Source organism: Trachemys scripta, chromosome 12 (genome assembly GCF_013100865.1).
Source record: "Trachemys scripta elegans isolate TJP31775 chromosome 12, CAS_Tse_1.0, whole genome shotgun sequence".
NCBI classification, from domain to species: domain Eukaryota; kingdom Metazoa; phylum Chordata; order Testudines; family Emydidae; genus Trachemys; species Trachemys scripta.
Genome location: NC_048309.1, coordinates 10,823,797 through 10,846,365, shown reverse-complemented (window position 1 = coordinate 10,846,365; position 22,569 = coordinate 10,823,797). Strand labels below are relative to the sequence as shown.

General features: G+C 43.8%; 1 protein-coding gene across 1 annotated transcript in view; it reads right to left on the bottom strand.

The window, feature by feature from the left end:
- The window catches only part of LOC117885992 (piezo-type mechanosensitive ion channel component 2-like), a 59,446-nt gene that overhangs the window by 31,647 nt on the left and 5,230 nt on the right, over positions 1 to 22,569 (bottom strand). Inside the window, exons 7-24 of the mRNA XM_034787599.1 lie at positions 22,194 to 22,309; positions 20,788 to 21,051; positions 19,318 to 19,423; positions 18,627 to 18,808; positions 17,972 to 18,120; positions 15,274 to 15,447; positions 13,857 to 13,898; positions 13,214 to 13,246; positions 12,384 to 12,487; positions 11,392 to 11,555; positions 9,801 to 9,977; positions 8,339 to 8,470; positions 7,393 to 7,593; positions 6,029 to 6,233; positions 3,908 to 4,009; positions 3,600 to 3,765; positions 2,306 to 2,549; positions 756 to 852 (exon numbers count right to left, since the gene is read on the bottom strand). Of these exons, the coding sequence (XP_034643490.1) occupies positions 756 to 852; positions 2,306 to 2,549; positions 3,600 to 3,765; positions 3,908 to 4,009; positions 6,029 to 6,233; positions 7,393 to 7,593; positions 8,339 to 8,470; positions 9,801 to 9,977; positions 11,392 to 11,555; positions 12,384 to 12,487; positions 13,214 to 13,246; positions 13,857 to 13,898; positions 15,274 to 15,447; positions 17,972 to 18,120; positions 18,627 to 18,808; positions 19,318 to 19,423; positions 20,788 to 21,051; positions 22,194 to 22,309 (2,658 nt within the window). The remainder of the gene's footprint in view (positions 1 to 755; positions 853 to 2,305; positions 2,550 to 3,599; positions 3,766 to 3,907; positions 4,010 to 6,028; positions 6,234 to 7,392; positions 7,594 to 8,338; positions 8,471 to 9,800; positions 9,978 to 11,391; positions 11,556 to 12,383; positions 12,488 to 13,213; positions 13,247 to 13,856; positions 13,899 to 15,273; positions 15,448 to 17,971; positions 18,121 to 18,626; positions 18,809 to 19,317; positions 19,424 to 20,787; positions 21,052 to 22,193; positions 22,310 to 22,569) is intronic.

Below are 22,569 nucleotides of genomic sequence, written 5' to 3'. Positions count from 1 at the left end.
GGGTGTCTTCTGCGGCACTGAAGCTTCATCGCCGAAATGCCGCCCAAGACCCGCGGAGCGAGTGAAGGTCCCGCCGCCGAAGTACCGCCGAAGACCCGGAGCGAGTGAAGGGCCCGTCGCCGAAGACCCGGCGCGCCGCCCCGTCAGTAAAAGCACCGCAGCGGGTGGCGCCTTTTTATTTTTTCGCTCCCGGGTGAGTAAAATTAAAAAGGCGCCACTTGTGCTCGCTGCCCCGCTTCTCGCCTAGCTATGCTACTGCTACAGGTTCAGCTCCTGTTTTCATTCCCTATGGTCTGATCCAAAGCCCAGTGAAGTCAATGAAAAGACTCTCATTGGCTTCGATGGCCTTTGGACCAGACCCTAGGTAAGCCATTATACAATTCCACTAGGGGCTGCTGGGCTCTTTTGTGGTCACGTCTCTCTTACAGAAACACAGCCCACATGGAATAACCCGTTGGAATGACTAGGGTGCGCTATGGTGGCTTTCTACATTTCTCTGGAGCATCTAGCACTTGCTTCTGTCTGTTTCCCACACTAGCTGGGCCATTGGTAGGTTTCCACACGGAATTGTTACATGCCATACACAGTTGTGGCCTCCACTTCATTAAACAGGTCTCTGCTTGCACTGCTAGTGATAATGTTTTATTGGCTTTGTAGAAAAAGTGGACTAGACTTTTGCTTCAGTAAGAAAATGTTTTCCTGAAATTACAGTCACATGGTACGTCCTCTCTGCCGGTTCATTATTTGCTACTTACCCAAGTCATACCCCGGTATAGTACAGAACATGCCAAAGGTCTGTATTAGCCAGCAATGGTTTCTCAGTAACTTATCAAGATAGGCACACGCTCCAATCTACAATCAAAAAGGAGACAGTGAAAAGGCACAGCATCATTCTGTTCCTTTGTATTCATTTATCTAAGCTCTAACGGCACTTGCTGTTTTCATCCAAACTAGTCTGATGGGTCAGTTTAATGAGCCTTTCTAGCTGCCGTTCCTGAATTAGCTAGAGAAGAGGATTCTCGGATATCCCACTTTCCATGCCTAAGAAACAGAGAAGACAGGCAGCATGCAGGAAAGGCCCGTAATTGCGGAAAAGTGCTTTGCTCTCTGTTTGCTCTTGGGAGGGCACGCAGGTGGAAAGCTGGGGCCGAGCCAGGCCACACCTCTCTAATGGATGGACTGATTGATTTTCATGAGCCGGAAGCTATTTCTGAAAACTCTTTTTTTTTTTTTTTTTACTTTTTCAGTGAATTTAGTTTTCATTAAAGGTGCTGCATGAGCAGCCTGGAGAAAGACGTCTTCCTTTCATCCACAGACCAGCTCCAGCACAGACCACAGCTGTGAATGCTTCCCCACCCTCTAGGGGAAAGAGATATAGAGCCAGATTATTTTTTGGAAATGTCATAATTTTATTATGTAACATTTATCATACTATAGAAGGGCTTAAATCAACTGAACTGGAAAAATCAAACCGGGCCATATTCCAGTCACTGTCACAGAGAGCGTAGGTGGACTGTGCCCAGGGGAGTTCCACAAATGGGTGGTAGAATCCTGCCCCAGAGGCCATAGGGCAGTAACAGAGCCGCTGTGTGGCCTCAGGACTCATTAGCCTTCATAGCGGCTGTGTCCCCACCCCTTCACATATGGAGAGAAAGGCGTTAGCCAGTGAAGCCACTTCATTGCAGAGGTCCTGGTCATGCCCTTGTAACTCCCCAGTCTTGCCCTGAAACTCACCTCCTCCTGCACACTACAGCGCCTGAAACCAACCTCACCCACAGCTCTGCAGTTACAGAAAGTGTGGGCCCCCTTTACCATGCTCTCCACATCCTGCTGTCCCCACACACAGCAGAAGCCCACTGATTCCACCACCAGCAGGCTATGACTTAGCGGTGGAAATAGAGAGGATGGATGGTCGTGAGGTTCAAGCACTGGACTGGGACTCATGAGTTCTGTGTGATGTTCGCCACTCTGCCACACACTACCTGTGTGACCTTGGGAAAGTCACATGAAACCTGTGTCCCTCAGTCGCCCCATCTGAAAAGTGGGGACAGTAATACTTCCCTTTCTTCTACCTTTTGTCTGTCAAGAACCTCACTGACTTCAAGGATCTGCCCATGAAGAGGTCATTGTAGGATCAGGGCCTTAGATAGTAAGCTCTTGGGGCAGGGACATTTTTCACCACACATATGTAAATTCCCTAGCCCACTGGGTCCCAGATCTCGGCTGGTGACTCTAGGTCCTACTGTAATATAAAAAACAACAAGAGGGCAGATATTTCCCTAATTCTGTGAAAGACAATACATACAGCCAGTAGATTCTTCATCACTATAACTAAGGCAGTGTACGCAATCAAATAGTCCCACAATCTGAGAATATTCTTGACCGGCTTTAGAAGGAGATTGCTTCCAAAGATCATAAAGTAGAAACAGGCCATCAGATAGCCCAGACAGAATATGTTGATTTGAGTTGTCCCAGTGATAAAAATCAGGCAGAGCACAAACCAGAAGTGATAGCCGAACACAACCACTTTAGCCATATCCAAATAGGACCTGCGGGAGTGGAAATGAAGTGTCAGAACAGTATCAGGGTGACTCTTGTGTCTGCCAACTGGTGGCCATGCACTTAAATATTTAAACCAGCAGTGCCCCTGGACTTATGGCAGCACCCCATTGCACCTACCCATTATACACCAGCTCAGTCGAGACTAGATCAGTGAACTTTGTGTTCCCTAGGTAGAAGTTCCGCCAGGTGAACTGAGATTACAGGCTTGCCCACTCCTTTTGCAAGCAGTTATTTTATCTGCCTATTACACTAAAAATTAAAGTGGTTCATCAATAGGTTGCTGGTTCATACAGAGAAGAGAAAAGATGCCACTTGCAAAAATTTTCCATGCAGTATGAACTTTGCATAGACCCACTCAAGATCTTTTGCTAATGAGCTGATAAAGTTAACTGTAAATCTATTTTGATCTTTATCCTAGGATATTATAGCAGTCCATTCTCTGATATTATTCCTCCTTGTAATGAAATGACATTTTATTTGGATGCATTGAGGATACTAAAGGCCAGTTACTGTACTATATAAGACATAGTGAATTCCAACAGAGTGATAGAGTTTAGCAGCATGTGGGTTAGCTTATAATTTTTAAGGGTGATGGTGATGAACTGTTGGAACAAGCTACCTAAAGAAGTGATGGATTCCCCATCTCTTGATGTCTTCAGATAAAGACTGGATGCCCATTTTGAAGCTATGATTTAATCAAACACCAGTCACTGGGCTGAAGACGGGTAAGTGGGTGAAATTCTCTGCCCTGGGTTGCACAGAAAGCCAGACTGGGTGATCTAGTGGTCCCTTCTGGCTTTGAAATCGATTAATTATTAAAGGGTTTGTATCTAAAGATGAGCCCCACCTCCAAACACCCACAAACTTTGGATTGGATGGGGACTCTGAGCACAAACCTGGTTCCAGATCCAAACTGCACAGCTGCCCTCTACTTCTCTTAAAGGCCTGCTAAAATCTTACATCCAAACACCTTCAAAATCCAGATTCCATGTTTCCACCTGCTATACTTAGCCAAAGCAAATCTTGCTGGTTCCTACCTGCAGTGGATAAAGTTTGGCACAGGGCTGTACTGGCTGAGAGCAGCTGGGTCTAATTCACAGCTGATCTCCACATTATCTCCTGCCTCTATTCGCACACAAGCCTTATTCTCATCTTTGAATACCTGCCATTGCAGGGAGGCAAAAAGCAGAAGCAGGAAGTCATCTGGGAGGAGACAGGAAAACAGCGTCTTAGCAGCTTCAGACAAGACTATTCTGATTATGTTTAATATTATGGTGACCATGATTAGTAGTTAGCAGTAGGAATTTCAGACAGTAAAATGCTGCCCTGGATGATTGATACTTACACAGGAGAAAACTGGCATCAGGTTTCTTGGCAAAATCAGGCAGATAGAGCCACTTAATCAGATTGGAATGGATTGTCCAGCGAGAGGTTCTCCATGGATAATCTGTTGGCAAAGGGGTTCTTTTCATCACACAAAACATTTTAAGCTAATTTCTGAGTTTACAGGCTAGAAATGTTCGAGTTGAAGCGCACCGGCATTTCTCAAGGGAAATGGCACATGTCTGGATAACAGCCCATCCTCCTGATAGCACAGGGTTGGCACTATTGCTACCAATAAAAGCGAGCTCTCGTCAGTGCTGAAACAACTAGTGTTGATGCCGTGAGTTCTCCAGTGTGAGTTGAATCAACCCTCTGAAGAAGTCAGTGGGAGTCTGTGACAGGGCATCCACCCCACACCGGCATGTAAAGAGTTAAAAGAGGCCTAGAGAGACTGCATGGGGCACAGTCAATAGGAGAGAGACTGCAAGGAACAGCCAATCAGGGCCCAGCAGGGTCACATAAAAGGAGCTGCAGGGCAGAATAAAGGTCAGTTTCTGCTGGGAGCCCAAAGGATGAGGACTGTGTCCCTAACAGGCTGAAAGAAAGCCAGCACCACGGACAGGTCAGTTGCTGGCAGGGAACTGAGGGAGCAAGAGACAGCTCCTGATTGGCTACAGGGACTGAACAGCTGAGTGCCCTGCAGTAAGGGCAAAGAAGATGCTGGGGCCATGGAGAAGTGGTCCAGGGGATCGTAACAGCGATTAGAAGAACTAGAGGTGCTGCAGGAAGCTGCTATATACAGGGTCCTTGGGCTGGGACCCGGAGTAGTGGGTGGGCCCGGGTTCCCCCCAGTCGCCACTGGGGAAGTGGCATGATTATTGAACTGAGACACTAACCCCCGGAAGGGGGGAACATGGATAGTGACGTGGCCAAAGGGCTGAGCCATGAAGAAGATGCTGGAGTTCTGGCAGCTGAGGGAGCGGTTGTAGGTGGAAGCAGGGATGGAGTGATGGTGTGCAAGCTGTGGACAGGCTGGATCAGCCTCGAGCTAATCCCCAGAATGATCATGAGGAGGCGCCAGCCTGGCGGTGAGTAATGCATCCCGTGAGAGAATCTTTCAACTGACTTTAATGGGAGCTGCACCAGAACCTAAAATCTTTGTAGTGTTATTCCTGGCATGTAGTTTACCACATAGCAATTGGGCTTGGGATTGAATAGAGATGGAATTGTCCTGGTCTATTCCAGTGTGTTCTCTGACCTATGCTTGTTGTAGCTCAGAGCCAGCTAAACCCAGCCAGTGATTTACAGCTATTTGGTCCTCCTGAAATACCTCACCTCATCTGTTTCTCTGCCGTTTCCTGGCTGCCCCCTCCCCTCCAGTTCCTTGGCTGTACCTGGTGTCTCTGGAATCATGGAATGACTTGGCTCTTCTGATTCTCATAGTGCAGGGAGAGCACATGGGGTGTCACCTATGCTAGGAGGTGAAACCAAGCCAGTCATCCTAATGTGACTGTAGCCTTTTGAAGGGAAAAATCATAGAGAGGAAAAAAGCGAGAGAGAAAAACTACAGACAAGAGACACAATTTTACAGGGATGTATTAATAATCATCGTAATACTAATACAATGTTTGGGTAAGTTTTTTGGGGTCATCTGACCAGGTAAAGGTGCTTCAGCTTACATAGGTTTAACAAGTCTGGTCACTGGATGCTTGTGGTGGAGCCTAAAAGAAAAGGTAAGCTGGACCACAAGAGAACTAAGAGGAAAGGATGGGTCTCCCCTCCGAGCGGGCGGTAGCCTCCAGGGATTATTGCCCAGTGGTTTTCAGTTGATTTGCTGTTGTTTTGGGGGCAGATAATAAACAAGCCCTGAGGAAAGGACTTTAGAGGACTGAGGCTTGGAGTGTTATTTCCATTCCCGGGTTGGTAGAACGTCCCCACTAGCTTACACACCATCACCAGGGACTTTCCCCTTTCGGTGTCCCTGTATGTTCTCTTCTCCTTGCAGAGCTGGATGGGATACAGCTCAACAGAACTCACCGGTCATGTTTTGGCCAGTCCTCTTCCAGGTTATCAGTGACTGCTGGGGGCTTTTCTATGTGTTCACTCAAACCCCCACTCAGACAAGGCACTGGGTTGCATTTACCTTTGCAGAAAGCAGGAGGGAAGCCAATGCATAGCAAATACTGAAAGGTCATGACACCGGCAAGGAAAGAGCAGTATCTCAGCCAGACCTCAGCCACTGCTTTCCTTCGGCGGCGGTGCAGCAGGTAGATCAGCCAGCAGCCGTGGAGAAGGGCATAGAAATCCATACGCTGCTTAATGACATTCACCGCCATGATGAGACACACCTGAAAGAATGGAATGTTCCGGTGAGCCGGGTGGCGACGCTGTCCGTCAAAGCCCAGGGTTGCTCGGAAAGCCCTCCTGACCACTTAATTTTTCAAAGGTCACCACTGCGGGGAGCGTTAGCTCTTGGCTGTGTGGGAAAGTCGTACTGGTATCCGCTAAGATGTGAATTTAAACCAATATAATTTTAGCAGTATAGCCATGTGGACACTCTTACTCTGGGATAAGAGGCTTTTTTCAGTTTCTTACATCGCTTGAGAAGGAGTTTAAACTAATCTGCAAAAGGTGCTCATTCCAGAATAAGAGTGTTTACATGAGAGTTATACACATATAACTATAGCGGTTTAACTGTACTGGTAAAACTTTCCCATGTAGACAAGGCCATAGTCAAAGTTAATAGATTAAAGAAAGGAGAGTTGGTCACTAGGGAATAAAATACGAAGAGGAAAATTCTGCCTTTCCTTCCACAAAGGTGACTTCCCCTGAACCAATGCTATGACGGGAAACACTGAGAGAAGCTCATGTAGTGAAGAGAATGACTCTGACTACAAGGGCCAGATTGTCAAAGGCTGGGGAAGGGGACGTACCCACAAAACAATGCATTTACCTCATGCTACAGTGAAAACCATCAGCAGCAGGCAAAAAAAGGACCTGCTTATGGCAGTGATAAAAACTTTCTGCTGAACTTCCCCCTCCTTATCCTCTGGGAGAGGGAGCACGGCACTCCACCAGGGCACAAGAGCCCGCCGCTGCCACCCCGAAAGGGAGCATGATAAGCCCACAAAGACCAGGCCATAAGTGGCAGGCAGCCTGGATTTTAAAGCTGCCCTCCCCAAACTGAATCCCTGATACTGTCATCTGCTCTCCGGTGTGGCGGCCTGGGCAGGGGAGGCTTCAAACTGCAACCCGCTCCAACCAGGGAAATGAATCAACCCCTAAGAGCTCTGCATCTGTGCAAATCTGATCTCACTGATCATTGCTGCCCATATCTGCATGGGAACACATTTTCTAGGGGGAGTCAATGGAGTTGTGCTTGTTTATACCAGAAGGGAATTTAGATTCTCTGTTTGTGTGTGTTTTCCACAGGCTTCTTAATGCCTCAGTGAGCTATTACTGGGGACCAAGTCCAAAGAGGATTGTTCTCTCCCGATATTTGCTCACCTCTAGTCCAAACTTGTAGAAACCATAGTTGATAAAGTATTTGATGCAGTTGAGTAACCCATCATCCAGGTGCTCTCGGGTGATGGTATCAAAAATGATCCCTGTAACAGGTGGCATCAGCTGGTTTTGAGTCCGGTAAAAGAGCTGGTGGTGATACACAGTCACTTCTATTACCATTAATGCCAAGATGGTGAGATGGTTCTGCAAGGGCAGAATGAAATGGCACCAGATATTAATGGCATTCTTAATGCAATATTGAACAACCCGCACTGAGAAAGGCAAACGGCAGGACAAATGAAGCTTACAACTAAACTGTTGTTCTGAGCTGTGTCTTGTCTGTTTCATTGGATGCAAAGGGCTCTGCCTTTGCTATGTTCTGTGAAGTGCCATGTACAGTTACAGCACTATAAAAATGTCTCATGAGAATAATAAAGCTATGAGAAATGGATGATAAATGCTTCTTTTCTCTCCTGGAACACTGCAACCCGGTGACTTGGGAAAGATTCTCCCATGGACTTGTCTCCCATAATACTGGAGTAGTAGCTATACTGGATTCAGACCAGTGGCAATTTCAAGGGATAAAATGTTCCTTGAGACAAACAATAATGACTCTTGACGGTATGGAGAATGTTTACTGATGTCTCATAAGCTGCTGAAGCAGAATGAGAAGAAAACCAAGTACAGAAGAATGGCTGAGAAAACCTTCTCATTTTCTTTGGTAGATCTTCTCTCTCTTCCATTTACCCTGTCACCGTTTTTTAATCACATCTTCTCATTAAGATCTAATTAAGAAGAAATTTTCAAATTCCCGTGTCCCTCCCTCTTCCTGCTTGTTCATGTCAAAATCTGACATATCAGCAGAGGGTTTGTGCTGAGCGAAGCTGCTGACTACCCCTGTTACTCTATTTAGTAATAGTGTCAGAAGACAGCACAATAAGAATCCTACCTTCAGGCAGGGTAAAACATTGTCACCGCACTTCCGTAACCCTCCACACCAATCGGCGGGATCAACAGGAGCAACGTACAACACTGATTTCTGCAACAGCTCATCCAGGCTGTCATGATAGTAGGTTCTGTTCTGGTACAGCCCCTATGGAATGAAGCATGTTTGTCTGAAATACACTCTCAGAAACTAACTCCTTCAATAATAGGGGTAAGCGCAAGTCCTAGTAGCTCCCTACTGTGTTTAAAGTTTTTTTTATTTCTACCAATTTATATCCAGAATGTAATGTGCACACAAATAGAACAGATGCAATCTAATTTAGTTTTCGTGGTAGGCATTGATGATTTTCTATGCCAGAAATTTCACTCAAGAGTGCTTGGTATATTTCTTGCTTGGCAACACTCCTATACGCATAGCCATCTTTTAATTTTAATTCATCTCTTTGTGCCCAATAAGTAACATGAGAGAGAAGTAATTGAGTAAAGGAAATCAAGTTCCCTAGAGTACTTTGACCTGGTACTGAAATAGGGTATGTTTAATATGCAGCAGGTTCCACATGCGCCGTCTGTGCATGGCACATTGGAGCACAGTAGATTTACATCCCAGGTTGCCACACATGAAATATTCATGTAGACATGCCCTCAGTCAGGACTCATGAATCCTGGGTCTGCTACTTTTTGTGTGGCCCTGGGCAAATAACTTCTTTTTGCCTCAATTTGCCATCAGTTTGAAGCTCAAATACAAATCAGGTAGCTATCCATCCTGCTGTAATATTTGAGACCCTAATTCTTTTGCCAGCAGAAAAATTTAACCCACCAATTTTGCGGATGTGAAAACTGTAGGTATAAATTATGCCTACAAAAGGAAGGTCTCTGTTTATCTGCAATAGCCCCCGTTCTTTACTATCTTTCAACAAGCAAGTTTCAAAACTTTCCATTCCCTTTCACATTGCACTGGTGTTTATCAAATGCAAACCTACAAAAGCTTCTTGGGAAAGCTTTGGCTGAGAGAATTGCATTCCCAGGTCTATGTTAAATCTTGTCTTGATGTGGAAGTTGCACATTATTCAAATATCAGAGGGGTAGCCGTGTTAGTCTGGATCTATAAAAAGCGACAAAGAGTCCTGTGGCACCTTATAGACTAACAGACATATTGGAGCATAAGCTTTCATGGGTGAATACCCACTTCGTCAGATGAATGTAGTGGAAATTTCCAGAGGAAGGACGCTGCTTGCTGGCTGTTCACAGATCTTTGCTGAGTGTGATGCACTAAGAATCCCCCCCCCTCCCTAGGCTTCAGAGCCCGAACTCTAGTCTGAGATGCAACATCAAAGCACTATCTATACAGCTATTTTTAGAGGGCCAGAGTGAGTCTGTCGACCCAGGCTGGGAGGTTCGCTTTTGCTCACTCAAGATATATCCTGAGTGTTTGCAGAATCAGGACCTGAGTGCTCTAGAATACTCACCTGCATACAGTTTGAGGAGTAGTCATGCGGCCTGACGAATTTCAGCTGGTACATCATTTTACAGATAACCATCACACAGGACCAAATTGTGCAGATCTTTGATGCATGAGGGCGGAGCTTGGGATAGGGCAGGGCAAACACCCAAAGGACGAAGAAAGGGTAATTCATCAAAGATACCTAAAGTCATTGCAGGAAAAAAAATCAGAGTTGTTTCACTGTAACTTACCTCTTTGCTGGTGTGTTTGTGGGTTGAGGAGTTCAGCTTGTGGTATTTGCAACAACACAATACAGAATAACAGATAAACTATTAGATAAAGCAAAAGATTATTTGAGGAAAAAATATGCCCTGATGGTTTGGGATGGCAAGTAACGCTGCTGATTAGAAAATCTTGTCTTTTCTGCCCATCAGGAAAGGACCTATTATAAATGTAGTAAGTGAAATGATTTTATTTACATTTTTCTCTTCCTGATATTTAAGGATGACTTTTTACCTTGCAAGAGACTAAGTGACATTTAGGTCACTGTTATGTAGTTTCCTCGCTCTGTAAAATTAGATAGCTACAGTTTGCGCAGATAGATTCATGAAAAACATTTATGAAAACCTGAATCTTAACAGCAACAAACAGGAACAATTTGGGTTCTGGTGAAGCCCTGTCTAACTAGCCATTTGCACATGTATTTAATTATGAAATCTTGGGTCTGAATTACATGAGCCACCTAAGTTTCAACTAAGGTTTGTTCTGATGGCTGCAGGGAGGAAAGGAAACTTTGCTTAGCAAACTGAGAAGAAAACCAAGTAGGCTCTATTATGCCATATCACATCATGATAAAATTTCTAAAACAAGTCCAATGCTGCCCCACATCTAGGCACAATAGTAGTCCCTGTGCTCTCCTGAATTCAAGGACTACACAGCTTAACTAAAGGGCAGGGAAGAATAGGGTTGAAGTGAGGCCATGGTTCTGCATCATCCACCAAAGCAATTAGCAGAGTTGTTCGTCGTCAGATGAGAGTTCATGCTACACCTTCTTTAAAGGTGGCATGCTGGCTGCACTCCCCAGGAGATCTTGGAGGCAGTGTGCAGGCTGGTGCATTAACCTTGTAGCAGGTTGGCAGACTCTAGGACTCTACATATATATGAACCCTTTATGAAGGTGCATTGGAATTATAGCAGCAAGTCGATTCAACCAGGTCCATCCAGAATATATAAAAGTGTTTAGAGCCTTTCAAAAAGCAGAGGAAACTAGGGAATGGGGGAGAGGCGTTGGATGGAAAACCCTAAACAAAGCCAGCTTGCAGAGATCGTTTAGAGTGAGGTTTATGTTTGTTTGGTTGCTTGACTTAACAATAAAACAAAACCCCAGGAAGCTGCTCAGTTTGGACAACATGCAGAGTGTGTAAACCTCATTAGAAGCGGGAACGCCCACTAATATACATTTCTATGTACTTAGAGAATTACAGTTACTGGCCTAAAATACGAACATAACTGGCCCTGGCTGCTGATTTGGAGGAGATCTGAGTCTCTTGTAGCACCAGGAAAGGAGTTTGCAGAAAACGAATGATATTTTCAGGTTCTTCATACTATTCACCAACCTCCTGGAGAGTGATCCAGATGACCCACGTGGAGATAATTTTAAGGATGTGCAGCTCTAGGACTCTCCAGGCTAACACCTGAGTTTTATGAAACTTTTCCAAAAGCTGCAGGAGAAGAGAAGCCAACTTGTCGATGACCAGGCACCATTTATTAGGCTCTCCCACTAAGAAAAGAAAAGTGCTGGATTAGTGCTTTAAAATAACTTTTAGAGATGATTTCGAAGACAGAGAAATAGAAATCCTTAGCTATTTTTACTGCTTTGTCAAATAACTTGTCAGCTATGTCTTAATCCTCCACATCAGAGGAAGGACGGAAGAGTTCAGGGGCGCCAGTATTGTGGTGGAGAAATATGGGATTAAAGAGGTCAACAGTAGCTCATACATGGAGTGCTATTCCTTCCTCCGGCTTTGGTGACTATTTTGTATTGGCATAATTAAGCTTTAAGAAATAAGCTGTGAATTCCACGGCCTCACAGTTCCTGCTAGAGCAAAGTCAGGTTAGGAATAAAGAACAAAGCAAAATTGTATTTGGGGCGTAGATCCAAAAAAACTATATATCTACCATGCTTTATATCTCCATACTCACTAATCATTATTGATTCCTACCACCCTTGTGGTTAGGGAGGACAAGGACTGCAAGTATGGTCAGCCTTTGGGCAGATTCCCACTGCTATACACCTACAGTGCCTGACATCAACCCCTAGAATAGGAATACTCAAGCACTTGCCTATACAGATGCTCCACAGGTTACGCAAACCTGATTTACAGAAATCCGGACGTACGGAAAAAGTTCCGTAAGCTTTTTTTTTTTTTTGCGTAATTGTCGGAGATACGTTCCTGACTTATGCAAAATTTGACTTATGCAAGGCGTTCCGGAACATAACGCTTGCGTAAGTTGAGGAGCTTCTGTAAACTACATAGTATTGGCTTTGCTCCATGTAAAAAAAAAAAAAATCATTCAACCAGTGCTGCAAGGAGCTACATATCATCACCTGATTTCTCCTGCTGAGCCGCTCCCATGGTTTCATACACCGTTGTATTCTCTATCTTGTCCGAGGTGGTTTGATTTTCACCATGCAGTTCATTGGCTGCCAGCCTGTTGGGAACACAAGAAAGTTGCTAATGCCAGACAACTTAGACATTGATCCCTTTACCTTGTGGTGTTAAAGAGAGTTAGACATATTCTGATATTACACAGTTTGTGATCAATTTTTTAATTGCCTGCAACTAGACTGAAAGGGAACAGACTATATATCACAGGTGTATAGTGGAGGTATACACCTGTGATATATGTACAATTTATGGGTGGGATTTTCAAATGAGCTCATGGTTTGCCCGGCTCTGCTCTGATTAAAATCAGTGGTAGATCTCCCACTGAATTTAACAGGAGCAGAATTGGACCAAAGCTGAGCGAGTTTGAAAATCCCACCCTATTAAATTTGTTAGTCTCTAAGGTGCCACAAGTACTCCTGTTCTTTCCACCCTATTATGTTTGTAAAGACTACGACTGTGTTGTGAGCCTGGGGTCTAAACTAAAGCAAACAAATTTCATGTAAATCCATTTTTTTTTAAATCTGTCTCCAATATTTTCTTAGACATGCTATGACAGTGCTGCATATCTGAAATAAGTGTTCCCAATGTCAGATTTCTAAGTACAAAATATACTAGTTGGTTCTACTATAAATTCATGGAGAAGTAACATGAGTAAATCCATTTACTCCTAATCAGAGTTACGCCTATGTGTCATCCAGGCATCAAGAGCAGAGTAGACTCCAGTGAAGCATACAGAGAAATGCGTTCCTCAATGTCATTTCATTCTCACCTGTTTTGCAGTTTCCAAATATTTTCTTTAAGCCTGAAAATTAAAAGCAGGAAAAATATAACATCAAATATTGGATTGTATCTGTCTAGTTTTCTACAACTACTACTATGAATCCCTTACAGATTTATGGAGCCTTTCATCCCAACAGGCCCAAAGCAATTCACAAATGATATATGGCCATGTTCATACAGCATCCCTGGTTATTAATAGGAATCAAACCCAACACCTTCAGCAGCTACCACTCCAGCTATCAGTAAGCAGCTAACAGAAAGCAGCAAGTGATTATCCTTGCCGGGGAGAACCATTAGAGAGAGAGAATTTGACACACTAAACAAGTGTTTTGCACCTACACTGCACTAACTACAGTGCATCCACCTTGAGTGAGGAAAGCAGCTAACTTGCACACAGAATACTACCCTACAATACAGGAAAGAAAATGTTGTCCAGGACATGTATGGGAAAGTTATTGGTGACCTGCTCCCTATTTCTCCTTCTCCTCTCCATCAGTAACATATTTTACTATCCTTGCTGAGCTCCATTGTGTGTTGTCCTACAGCAAAACGAAGTACAATCAAAATAATGGTGTTGGATATAGTTAAAAAGAAAATGTTTGGAAAAGGGTGAAGAAATTAAATGAACTCACATGTCAGCCAGGAGATACACCTGAGTTTCCGTTTTCTTTTTACTAGGGAGAAAATACAGCGAAAAGTCAACATATGTTCTCTTTAGCACATGGCTGACAGGATGTGCCTCATCCTCCCACATTATCTTCTGCATCACAATGAGGTTCAGTGCTAGTACCTTCCTTTCCAAAAAACCCTCCAAAAATAAGATCAGACCAATATTTCCGGCATTATACAGAGTCCAATTTTCAAAGCTGGGTTGCTAAATCAGGGGATGCATTTATGCTTCTGGGTGCTCAAACTAACACGTAGGCACCTAACACATGTGTTTCAAGGATCTTTTTTGCATTTATGGGAATCCTCCATGGGCATGGGGCTCCATGCCAGCATGGCCTAATGCAGGATTTGGGTTTTAGGCACCCAAGATTGAAAATTGGGCCCTTTCTCTATTAGGAACATTTACTATGTTGCATGCTACATGGTAATGGTTCAGTGTGTCCTCTACTGAAGATGAGTTTATGGGATTAGTGTTGCTCCCATTGAAATCAATAACAAAACTAACAGGGATTTCAGTGGGAGCAGGAGCAGGCTCTTTATATATTGATCATCTATATTGGCATATTTGTATTATCCCCATCCCCTCCGTTCAGGGAAAAAACCCAATACAATAGATATTGTCCAAAGAAAACCAGCAAAATCAAAATGGAATGTTTTAGCTATAATAGGAGTCATTACAATTCATTAAGGGAAAGTAACATATTCATGGACTTCCACAAGTAATAAGATTTCCATTAAAATGCCTTGTAAATATTAAGCAATTTAAATCCTTTCCTGCCAATATTTTGGAAATTAAGGAAACGTTATGTTGTTCTGTTCTTTCTGACTCTTATATTGAGGCAAATTTTCAAACCAAAACACAACGTTTCCATACCAATGCACCCAGAAAGCCTCACAATTTTGCATGGAAAGAGGAATTTTTGAATGCAAAAGTGGGATTACTGGTGCACTATTTGCACACCTCTTTATGAGCGCAACCATTTTGCCTGGCTTTGAAAATTTGGCCTGTTATGTTTAAAAGACCAGATTTCAAATAAGCAGGGCATAGTAATTGCACATGCATATATGTGACTAGTTTGTGCGTGAAATTTCCCCAGCTGAGTAAGTGCAGGACAAATTATCACAATTAAGTATTTGTTTCTGGAGGTGCCATTTTGTATGTGCAGCCATAATAAATTTATGCACCGATTAGACATGCTGTCATTGCAGGCCAAACTTCTCTATAAAAGTGCCTTTGTTCCTCCATGTGCATCAGAAAACCAATACAAATTCTTGTAAATATATAAAATGTAAAGCACTTTCAAGACTCATTTTCCAGCTGATAACTCTTCGGTAGGGACATGCTTTGCAGTTTACCAATGTGCAGGTCTGTTCACATACCTGCCAGAAGTACATTCATGCTTGATGGGAATATTACTCAGGTCAGTGATCTTCAGAAAATCCTCACTAAAGTAACGAAGCTGAAGGATGCAGGCCAGGAGAAAAGTGGAAGGAAGCAGAATCTTAGCAAACAGTTCTACCGTGTCATACTGGTCAAGACCCAGGTCTTTTAACCTGTCAAGTAAAAAGGAAAAAGCCTTTCACAGGTCAGCCTTATAAACTAAGGGACAAATTTCTAGTAAGGATACTGAAAAAGGTTACTCTAGAATATAGTGAGGTAGCTAGTTATATGGAGCTACTGTAGTGTCCCTCACCGTAGAGAATAGACTGAGTTCAGTTTTAATGAGCATCAAGGGGATTCTTCATTGAGGCTTTTTGGATGCAGAGAGACCATATCGTTCTCTCAAGATTCCAGATGATTGATGGAGCCTTGTGCTACCAGTCATGGTCTCCCTAAATTCTGCCCTGGACTCTGAAGTCATAGCAGGGGCTACTGACTACACTTCATTTACAGAGATACACCCCTTTATTTTCAATGTTATCTTGAGATTACATAAAGAACCCTATTGTCTTTTTTTCAAGCACAGAACGTTATTCCCAAATTTTCTTCCTGCTCTCTCTTTCTCTAACCTCAGGAAAGATCCAAGGCCAACTCCATTGATCTTAGAAAATCTACCACTATGTGGCTACAATTACAATGAAAACCCTCAAACTATTTAACTAAACAAAGTACAGAGTCTTTCCAGAAAAGCTGGCTACAATATTCTCAATCTAACATCAGTGATAATTCCCAAAAGAAAAAAAGCTGATGAGTCCCTCAAGCAAGCCTGGGGTCTGTATTTCAGCAAGTCACCCGTTGTGGTTTGTTTGGGTTATATCCCACATCCTGCTGCCTTAGCCACATCATTGAAAATACAGAAACCACTGGGAGCTCTTGTACAGCCCTACAAGGGGAATAGGGTAACGCACCCTCACTGCACTATTAACTTCATAATAATGCTGTGAATTTATTGGGCTTTATCAAGGGAAGTGCTGAGGTACCTCAGCTCACACTGAAATCAGAGGAGGCACTCAGCACCTTGTAGGACTGGATCCGTAGTAATCCTTTCATCCATGCACTTCAGTGTGGCTACAATCATTAACTAATACAACACAGCCCAAACTTACTGACATTCCAGGCACACACTTACTAACCTTCACAGGCATTTAGGCCCTAATCCAAAGCTTGCTGAAGTCAAAGGGAATCTTTCCATAGGCTTTGGAATCAGGCCGATGGGGATGGGATGGGCTCACAGGATGTGAGGGGGGGAGGTTGTCATTTAATTGCGCTATAAACGAGTGATGGGGTGGGAATGATGATTGAAAGGGTGATCAGTGCAACAGCTTATATGAGCCCTTTAAAAACAGGCCTACGCGCCTGCAAGGCATGCTGGGAAAGAAGACCTGGCTTATAAACCCTTTTGTCCCTCATCCCAGACTGGTTTTGAGAAGAGTGGTAGCTGCTGGTGGATTTCTCTAGGAGAGACCTAGAAGTGAGCAAAGGTATCCGAGAAAGAGGTCTTGGGGCTGGGTAAAGATGAAAACCTTGGGCAAAGGAGTTTATTTAGGGCTTTGCCTAGAGTTTTCTTCTCCTGGGTGAAGTGACCTGTGTTGTGTCTTCCTGTTGGGGGGGGGGGGGGGGGAAGGAAGCCCCACATTCCCCACGTCAGCTGAAGGAGCCAGTGATCAAGTAGCCAGGGATCCACCCAGGGACTGTGTATTTTGGGCCTTCTTTTCTTTGTTTATGGCTTTGTACATCAGCCTCTAGGGTGGAAATGCCTGGGTGAAGAAACTTGATGAGGAGGCAGTGTGTATAGTGAACTCTTGTGGCCAGGCTGCCCAGTTCTTTACTTGGGACTTTGGATATCCTGCAAGGGGTGGCCTTGTAAGCTTGGCCAAATGGCTAAAATGTTCACACCCATCAGGTACTGATCCTGAAGGGAAACTAAGGCAGCAGCTACACCTGATGATGGAGAGTTAAGAACCAGCCACTGTTAGCAATAGATTTTCGTGGCTTCATGTAACTGTTGTGGTGGGGGACACATAGTGGATCTACATTGATCCAAGAGCCAGATACTGATATCTTTACTCATGTTGTGTGACTCACACTTACTTTGAGTTCCATTGAAATCAGTAGCTATCCTTATGGAGTAAGGTGGCATTTGGAGTAAGGGTACCTGAATAACCAGTCTACACTGTGACAATGATTCCTTCAGCCTTGAAAAATTCCTCTTCTCATCTTACCTGGGGTGAGTAATTTTTGGATGAACCAACAAATTATCATTTTTCCCCATCATGGTCATCATCATGCTTAATGCAAGTGAGCAGATTCTGAGTCAGATCCTCATTGGCAAAAGTCCATTAATGTCAATAGCACTACTTGTGGTATAGGGCATTATTCAGGGTGAGTGAGCATATCACAGTCTGGTCTATAATCTCTGTCTTGTCTATTGGACTGTAAGGTCTTTGGGGCAGGGACTGTTCCTTGGTATGTTTGTATACTACCTAGTACAGTGGGCCCTAATCTAGGGTTGATGCCTCAAAGTGCTGCCATGATACATATAAATAATAACATAGATTCCTAGCTAAAACAAGTGAAATAGGATTTCCAGGAGGATACTTTTGTTTCATTTCTTTAAAATATAATCAGAGTCCTTACCCCTCTTCTGACAGTCCCAAAGTCAGGAGCAAAAACCCAGAAATGGTTTTAAACTGGTAGGCATACACAGCAATGAGGACCACCATTGAATAAGAGACAACAGTGAGCCAAAAATACTTCAGAATTCGTCTCCACCACTCGTAGTGAACCTGAAACCAAATGAATCTCAGATTAGATGAACCTCAGTTTGTTAAGTAAACTGAAGACGGCCCACTGACAGCTAGGTCAAATCCCCTCTCCTATCCAAAATGCCAAACTGAGAACTCCTATTGATGAGTCTGGAACATTTGACAAAGAGAGAGAGAGAGAGAGTGTGAGAAAGAGAGAGAGAGAGAAAGAGAGAGGTTTCCCAACAAAATGAGCAGCTTGGATATCTTATTTTATCTGAGACAGTCACTTCAATTCAAATTGAATGGTAGCCATAGCAAATGAGAAGCTTCATAGACTAAGGATAAAATATAGGCCAGCAGCTGTATCAAGATAACCATACAATAGGCAAAGCAGGATACAAAAGGGCAAATCTATAGCTGGTGCAAATTGTCATAGCTGCATTGAAGTCAATTGAGCTATGACAATTTGCACCAGCTGTGGATCTGCCCTGAAGGAAACAAAGTGGAGAGTGTGAGGTGAGCACTTTAAATTCCAGTTTGCTTACCTGATATAAAGCTACACAGAACAGAAAGAGCATAATGTACAGTATTTTGTAGATCACTACTTTGCCATTGAAACTGACAATGAAAAACATGGCAGCGCAGAAATAGATCCAGTATTTAACCAGCATTCCTTTAATCAGAGAGCCAAAGATTTCCAGCAGAGGATTGTGCGGGATTTCCCTTTCTGTAATAAGAGCAATGCAAATCTGTCAGGTGTGACACTTGAATGTGCTTGGTTATTGTAACATTCTAATACCTCTATTATCATTTCCCATTCCTAGGCTAGCAAATATCAATCCTAATGTGTTTAATGTCCCATGTTAAACTATGTCACAGACTTAGATTGTAACTGTCATATACTTAGATTTTTGGGGCAGGGACCGTCTTTTTGTTCTGTGTTTGTACAGCACCTAGCACTGTGGGGTCCTGGTGCAGGACTTGGGCTAAAGTAAGCAAAGATGCTAAAGTAAGACAAATAAATAATATAGCAATATCATATATTGCTAATACAGTAATAATATTGCAATGGCTTCCTGGCCTTAAGCGTTCTTGTTAAATGACCTAATACATCGAGAGATTTGGTCACCCCTATAATGGTGACTCATAGGAACAATGGGGTGATGGGGAGCAAGAACCACAACAGGCAGATGGAGTATCAGGGTGGTCTGATGATATAGTGTTACGTTTGCTTACCATTCGCACCCACTGTCACTTCCGTGAGAGTTTCTTGCTTCTGCTCCATATGTCTTTTGATCATATGCTGCCTTAGCAATAGCCAGAACGTGAATGCATAAAAGATCTGCAATTAAACCACATCTGTGCCTTACTTTTTCATGGAAAGAACCCACATAGAAATGCAAACAACTCCTCTCCCTAGGAATATGGATTCCTAATTCTCTGTCCCAGTGAGGTGGAAAAATAGTAGCACAATGAAAAAAAAGGCTGGCCCGGTGCTTAAATTTTCCATATGTTTAAATTATAATTAAGGAGCAGAGTCTAGGTTGCAAGGTCTTAGGGGCCACACCTCTTTTATTATGTGGTTGTTCAGCGCCTCGCACAGTAGGGATGCTCCCAGGCACTATTACAGTACAAACTGAGAATACTCCTTTGCAAACCAACTTTTGTAGTGAAAACATTGTTGGTTTATTTGTTGCCAACTTAATGAGTTTGGCTTAGGCAGAAGGCAAAATGTGGCTTGTGTGACACTATCCCAAATGCAGGGCCGGCTCCAGGCACCAGCCCAGCAAGCAGGTGCTTGGGGCGGCCAACAGAGGGGGGCGGCACGTCCGGCTCTTCGGCGGCAATTCCGTGGCGGGTCCCTCACTCCCTCTCGGAGCGAAGGCTGAAGCGGCAACGGTACAGCTGATCGCGATTGCGGCATTTTTTTTTTTTTTCCTGCTTAGGGCGGCAAAAACCCTGGAGCCGGACCTGCCCAAATGTTCTTCCTCCCCAACTCTGGTATAAAAACTACACAAGTCCTGAGGTGAAGTATATAATGAGAAAATAAAACCTCCCTGTGAAGATTTATTAATTCATAAGGATTCTGGTTCACCTCTGTTTTCTCTTACACGTACTTGATCTTAACTATTTGCCATCACTTCTTGGCCTCTCTTACAAAGTCCATTTTTAACCAACTGAATATTAACCCATCTCCACTGGCTGGACGTGAGCCTGGTTCAAACCCCTAAACTCTGGGAGAGTGTGGACCCAGATCTGAATTTTGCAGTTGGCCTCAATCTGTATAATGCACTGAACCCAAACCCCACATCTAAACACCCTGAACCTTTCAGCAACTTCAGATATATATCTGGTTCCAAATTTTGTGGCTCCGACCCATCTCTTGGTAACCAGGCACACTGTGCTGAATCAAAGCCTCATAAAAGTCCAAGCAAATTAAGCCAACTTCATTAGGGCTCTGCTTTCATTGCCATTCTTTCAAAGAAATGAATTGGGTTTGATAAGTACATGATGACCACACTGGATAAATCTCTTGTGACTATCTCTGTCCAGGCTGTGAGTCTTTCTCATTTGGTCCCTGATCATGATCTCGAATTTTTTCCCCAAAACGGAGGTGCAACTTATAAATATGTATTTTCTTGGTTCTTTCCAGTGTCCTCTGCGTTACTAGCCTTGCAATTAAATGAGAAAACACTAAGTCCGTACCTTAACACCAAGGTGCACACATGGCAAAGAGTATGGTTTTAAATCAAAGTCAGTGAGCACGGAGGTTGGAATTTCAGGAAACAGTTCTTCTTGTGAAATATTGAACCCTACAAAGAAATTGAGGACCACCAGGATATTCCCATAGATGGCAAGGAACGGAGAGCTACGCATGGCATAACGACGCCGGTCACGAACCATCCAAATGATACAAGACCAAATCAGCAGAACAAAAGTCAGCCAGCTGTTGTGGGTGATGCTCCAAACCTGCAAACAGATGCGTCTAAGTGAAAGAATGCTGCTGTTTAAATCTTAATGAAGCCAAAATCAGGGATAGCTGAAAAGCAAGAGCCGTATTACCAGCTTCAGTCTTTAAGTTTGCACTCCACTTTGGCACATGCACCTATAGCCACAACAGTGAACATATTTCTATTTCATGTCCCTCTGTCAAGCAGCTGGACAACCAACAGCCTGATTTACACCCAGGTGCAGGTTCTCTATGCATAACACAGGTACATGCTCCCATCTGTGCAAAAGTAGACACAAAACTGTAGGCCAGTTTGAGATTAGCTGAAAATATAGCCCAAAGTGCGCTGCCCATTACAAAATCAGAGTAGATAGGATTTCTGATTACCAGATACGCTTTTTCTATTAGTGTTCTTCATTGCAATGGCAAGGGGAGAATATTCTCAGAGCTCGCTCTAAAAGTGAACTTGCTCTGGATTTACTATGTAGCAGATCAGAATCCAGTCATTGCTGTATCACTCCTTGCTAACATTTTACTCTGCAATGGGCAGTGCTAATCTATGCACCAGTCCTGATTCTACAACACATTCCACAATATATGCAGAATTTGTTGGACCTCATGAAAGTAGTGCAGAATATGAAGTCTTGCCCTAGAATGGTGGTTCCCAAACTTGTTCCACCGCTTGTGCAGGGAAAGCCCTGGTAGCAGAACCCAGCCTATTTACCTGCCACGTCCGCAGGTTCGGCCCATCGCAGCTCCCAATGGCCGCAGTTCTCTGCTCCAGGCCAATGGGAGCTGCTGGAAGCGGCGCGGGTCGAGGGACGTACTGGCTGCCACTTCCAGCAGCTCCCATTGGCCTGGAGCAGCGAATCGCGGCCAGTGGGAGCCACGATCGGCCGGACCTGCGGATACGGCAGGTAAACAAACCGTCCGGGCCCACCATGGGCTTTCCCTGCACAAGCGGCAGAATAAATTTGGGAACCACTGCCCTAGAAAAAAGCAGTGAATCCATTTCTTGCAAGGTTTTGAGGCACTATATAACGTTTTCCTCCCCACACCAATGAATGTATTCCACCCTATAACAAACTTTTTAGGAAGGCTACTGGAAACCAGAAAATGACACGAAGGTACAAAAAAGAGTCCCATCAACTCCATATCTTACCATCATGGCAATCAGGGCACTGACATAACTTTGATTCATAATGAACTGCCCCAGTACTGCCATACTGCTAGTGCCATCCCCATCAGCGTCTGCGTTTTCAGGGCAGGTGCTATCGTCTGTAAGAAATGTAAAGTGTATAGATACAGGTGAAGGTGATTGAAGGGTCTCTAGTACACAGCTGAGCCCTTACATTGAGAATTGATGCTATTCTGTAACCGTTAGAAGTTTTGTCTTAGGCGTGTGTGTTTTGTGACTGCACTTAAGGGGGTATGTGCGCAACTCCCCTGAACTTTGGAAGGAGTTGACCATACCTCATAGACTCATAGACTTTAAGGTCAGAAGGGACCATTATGATCATCTGGTCTGACCCCCTGCA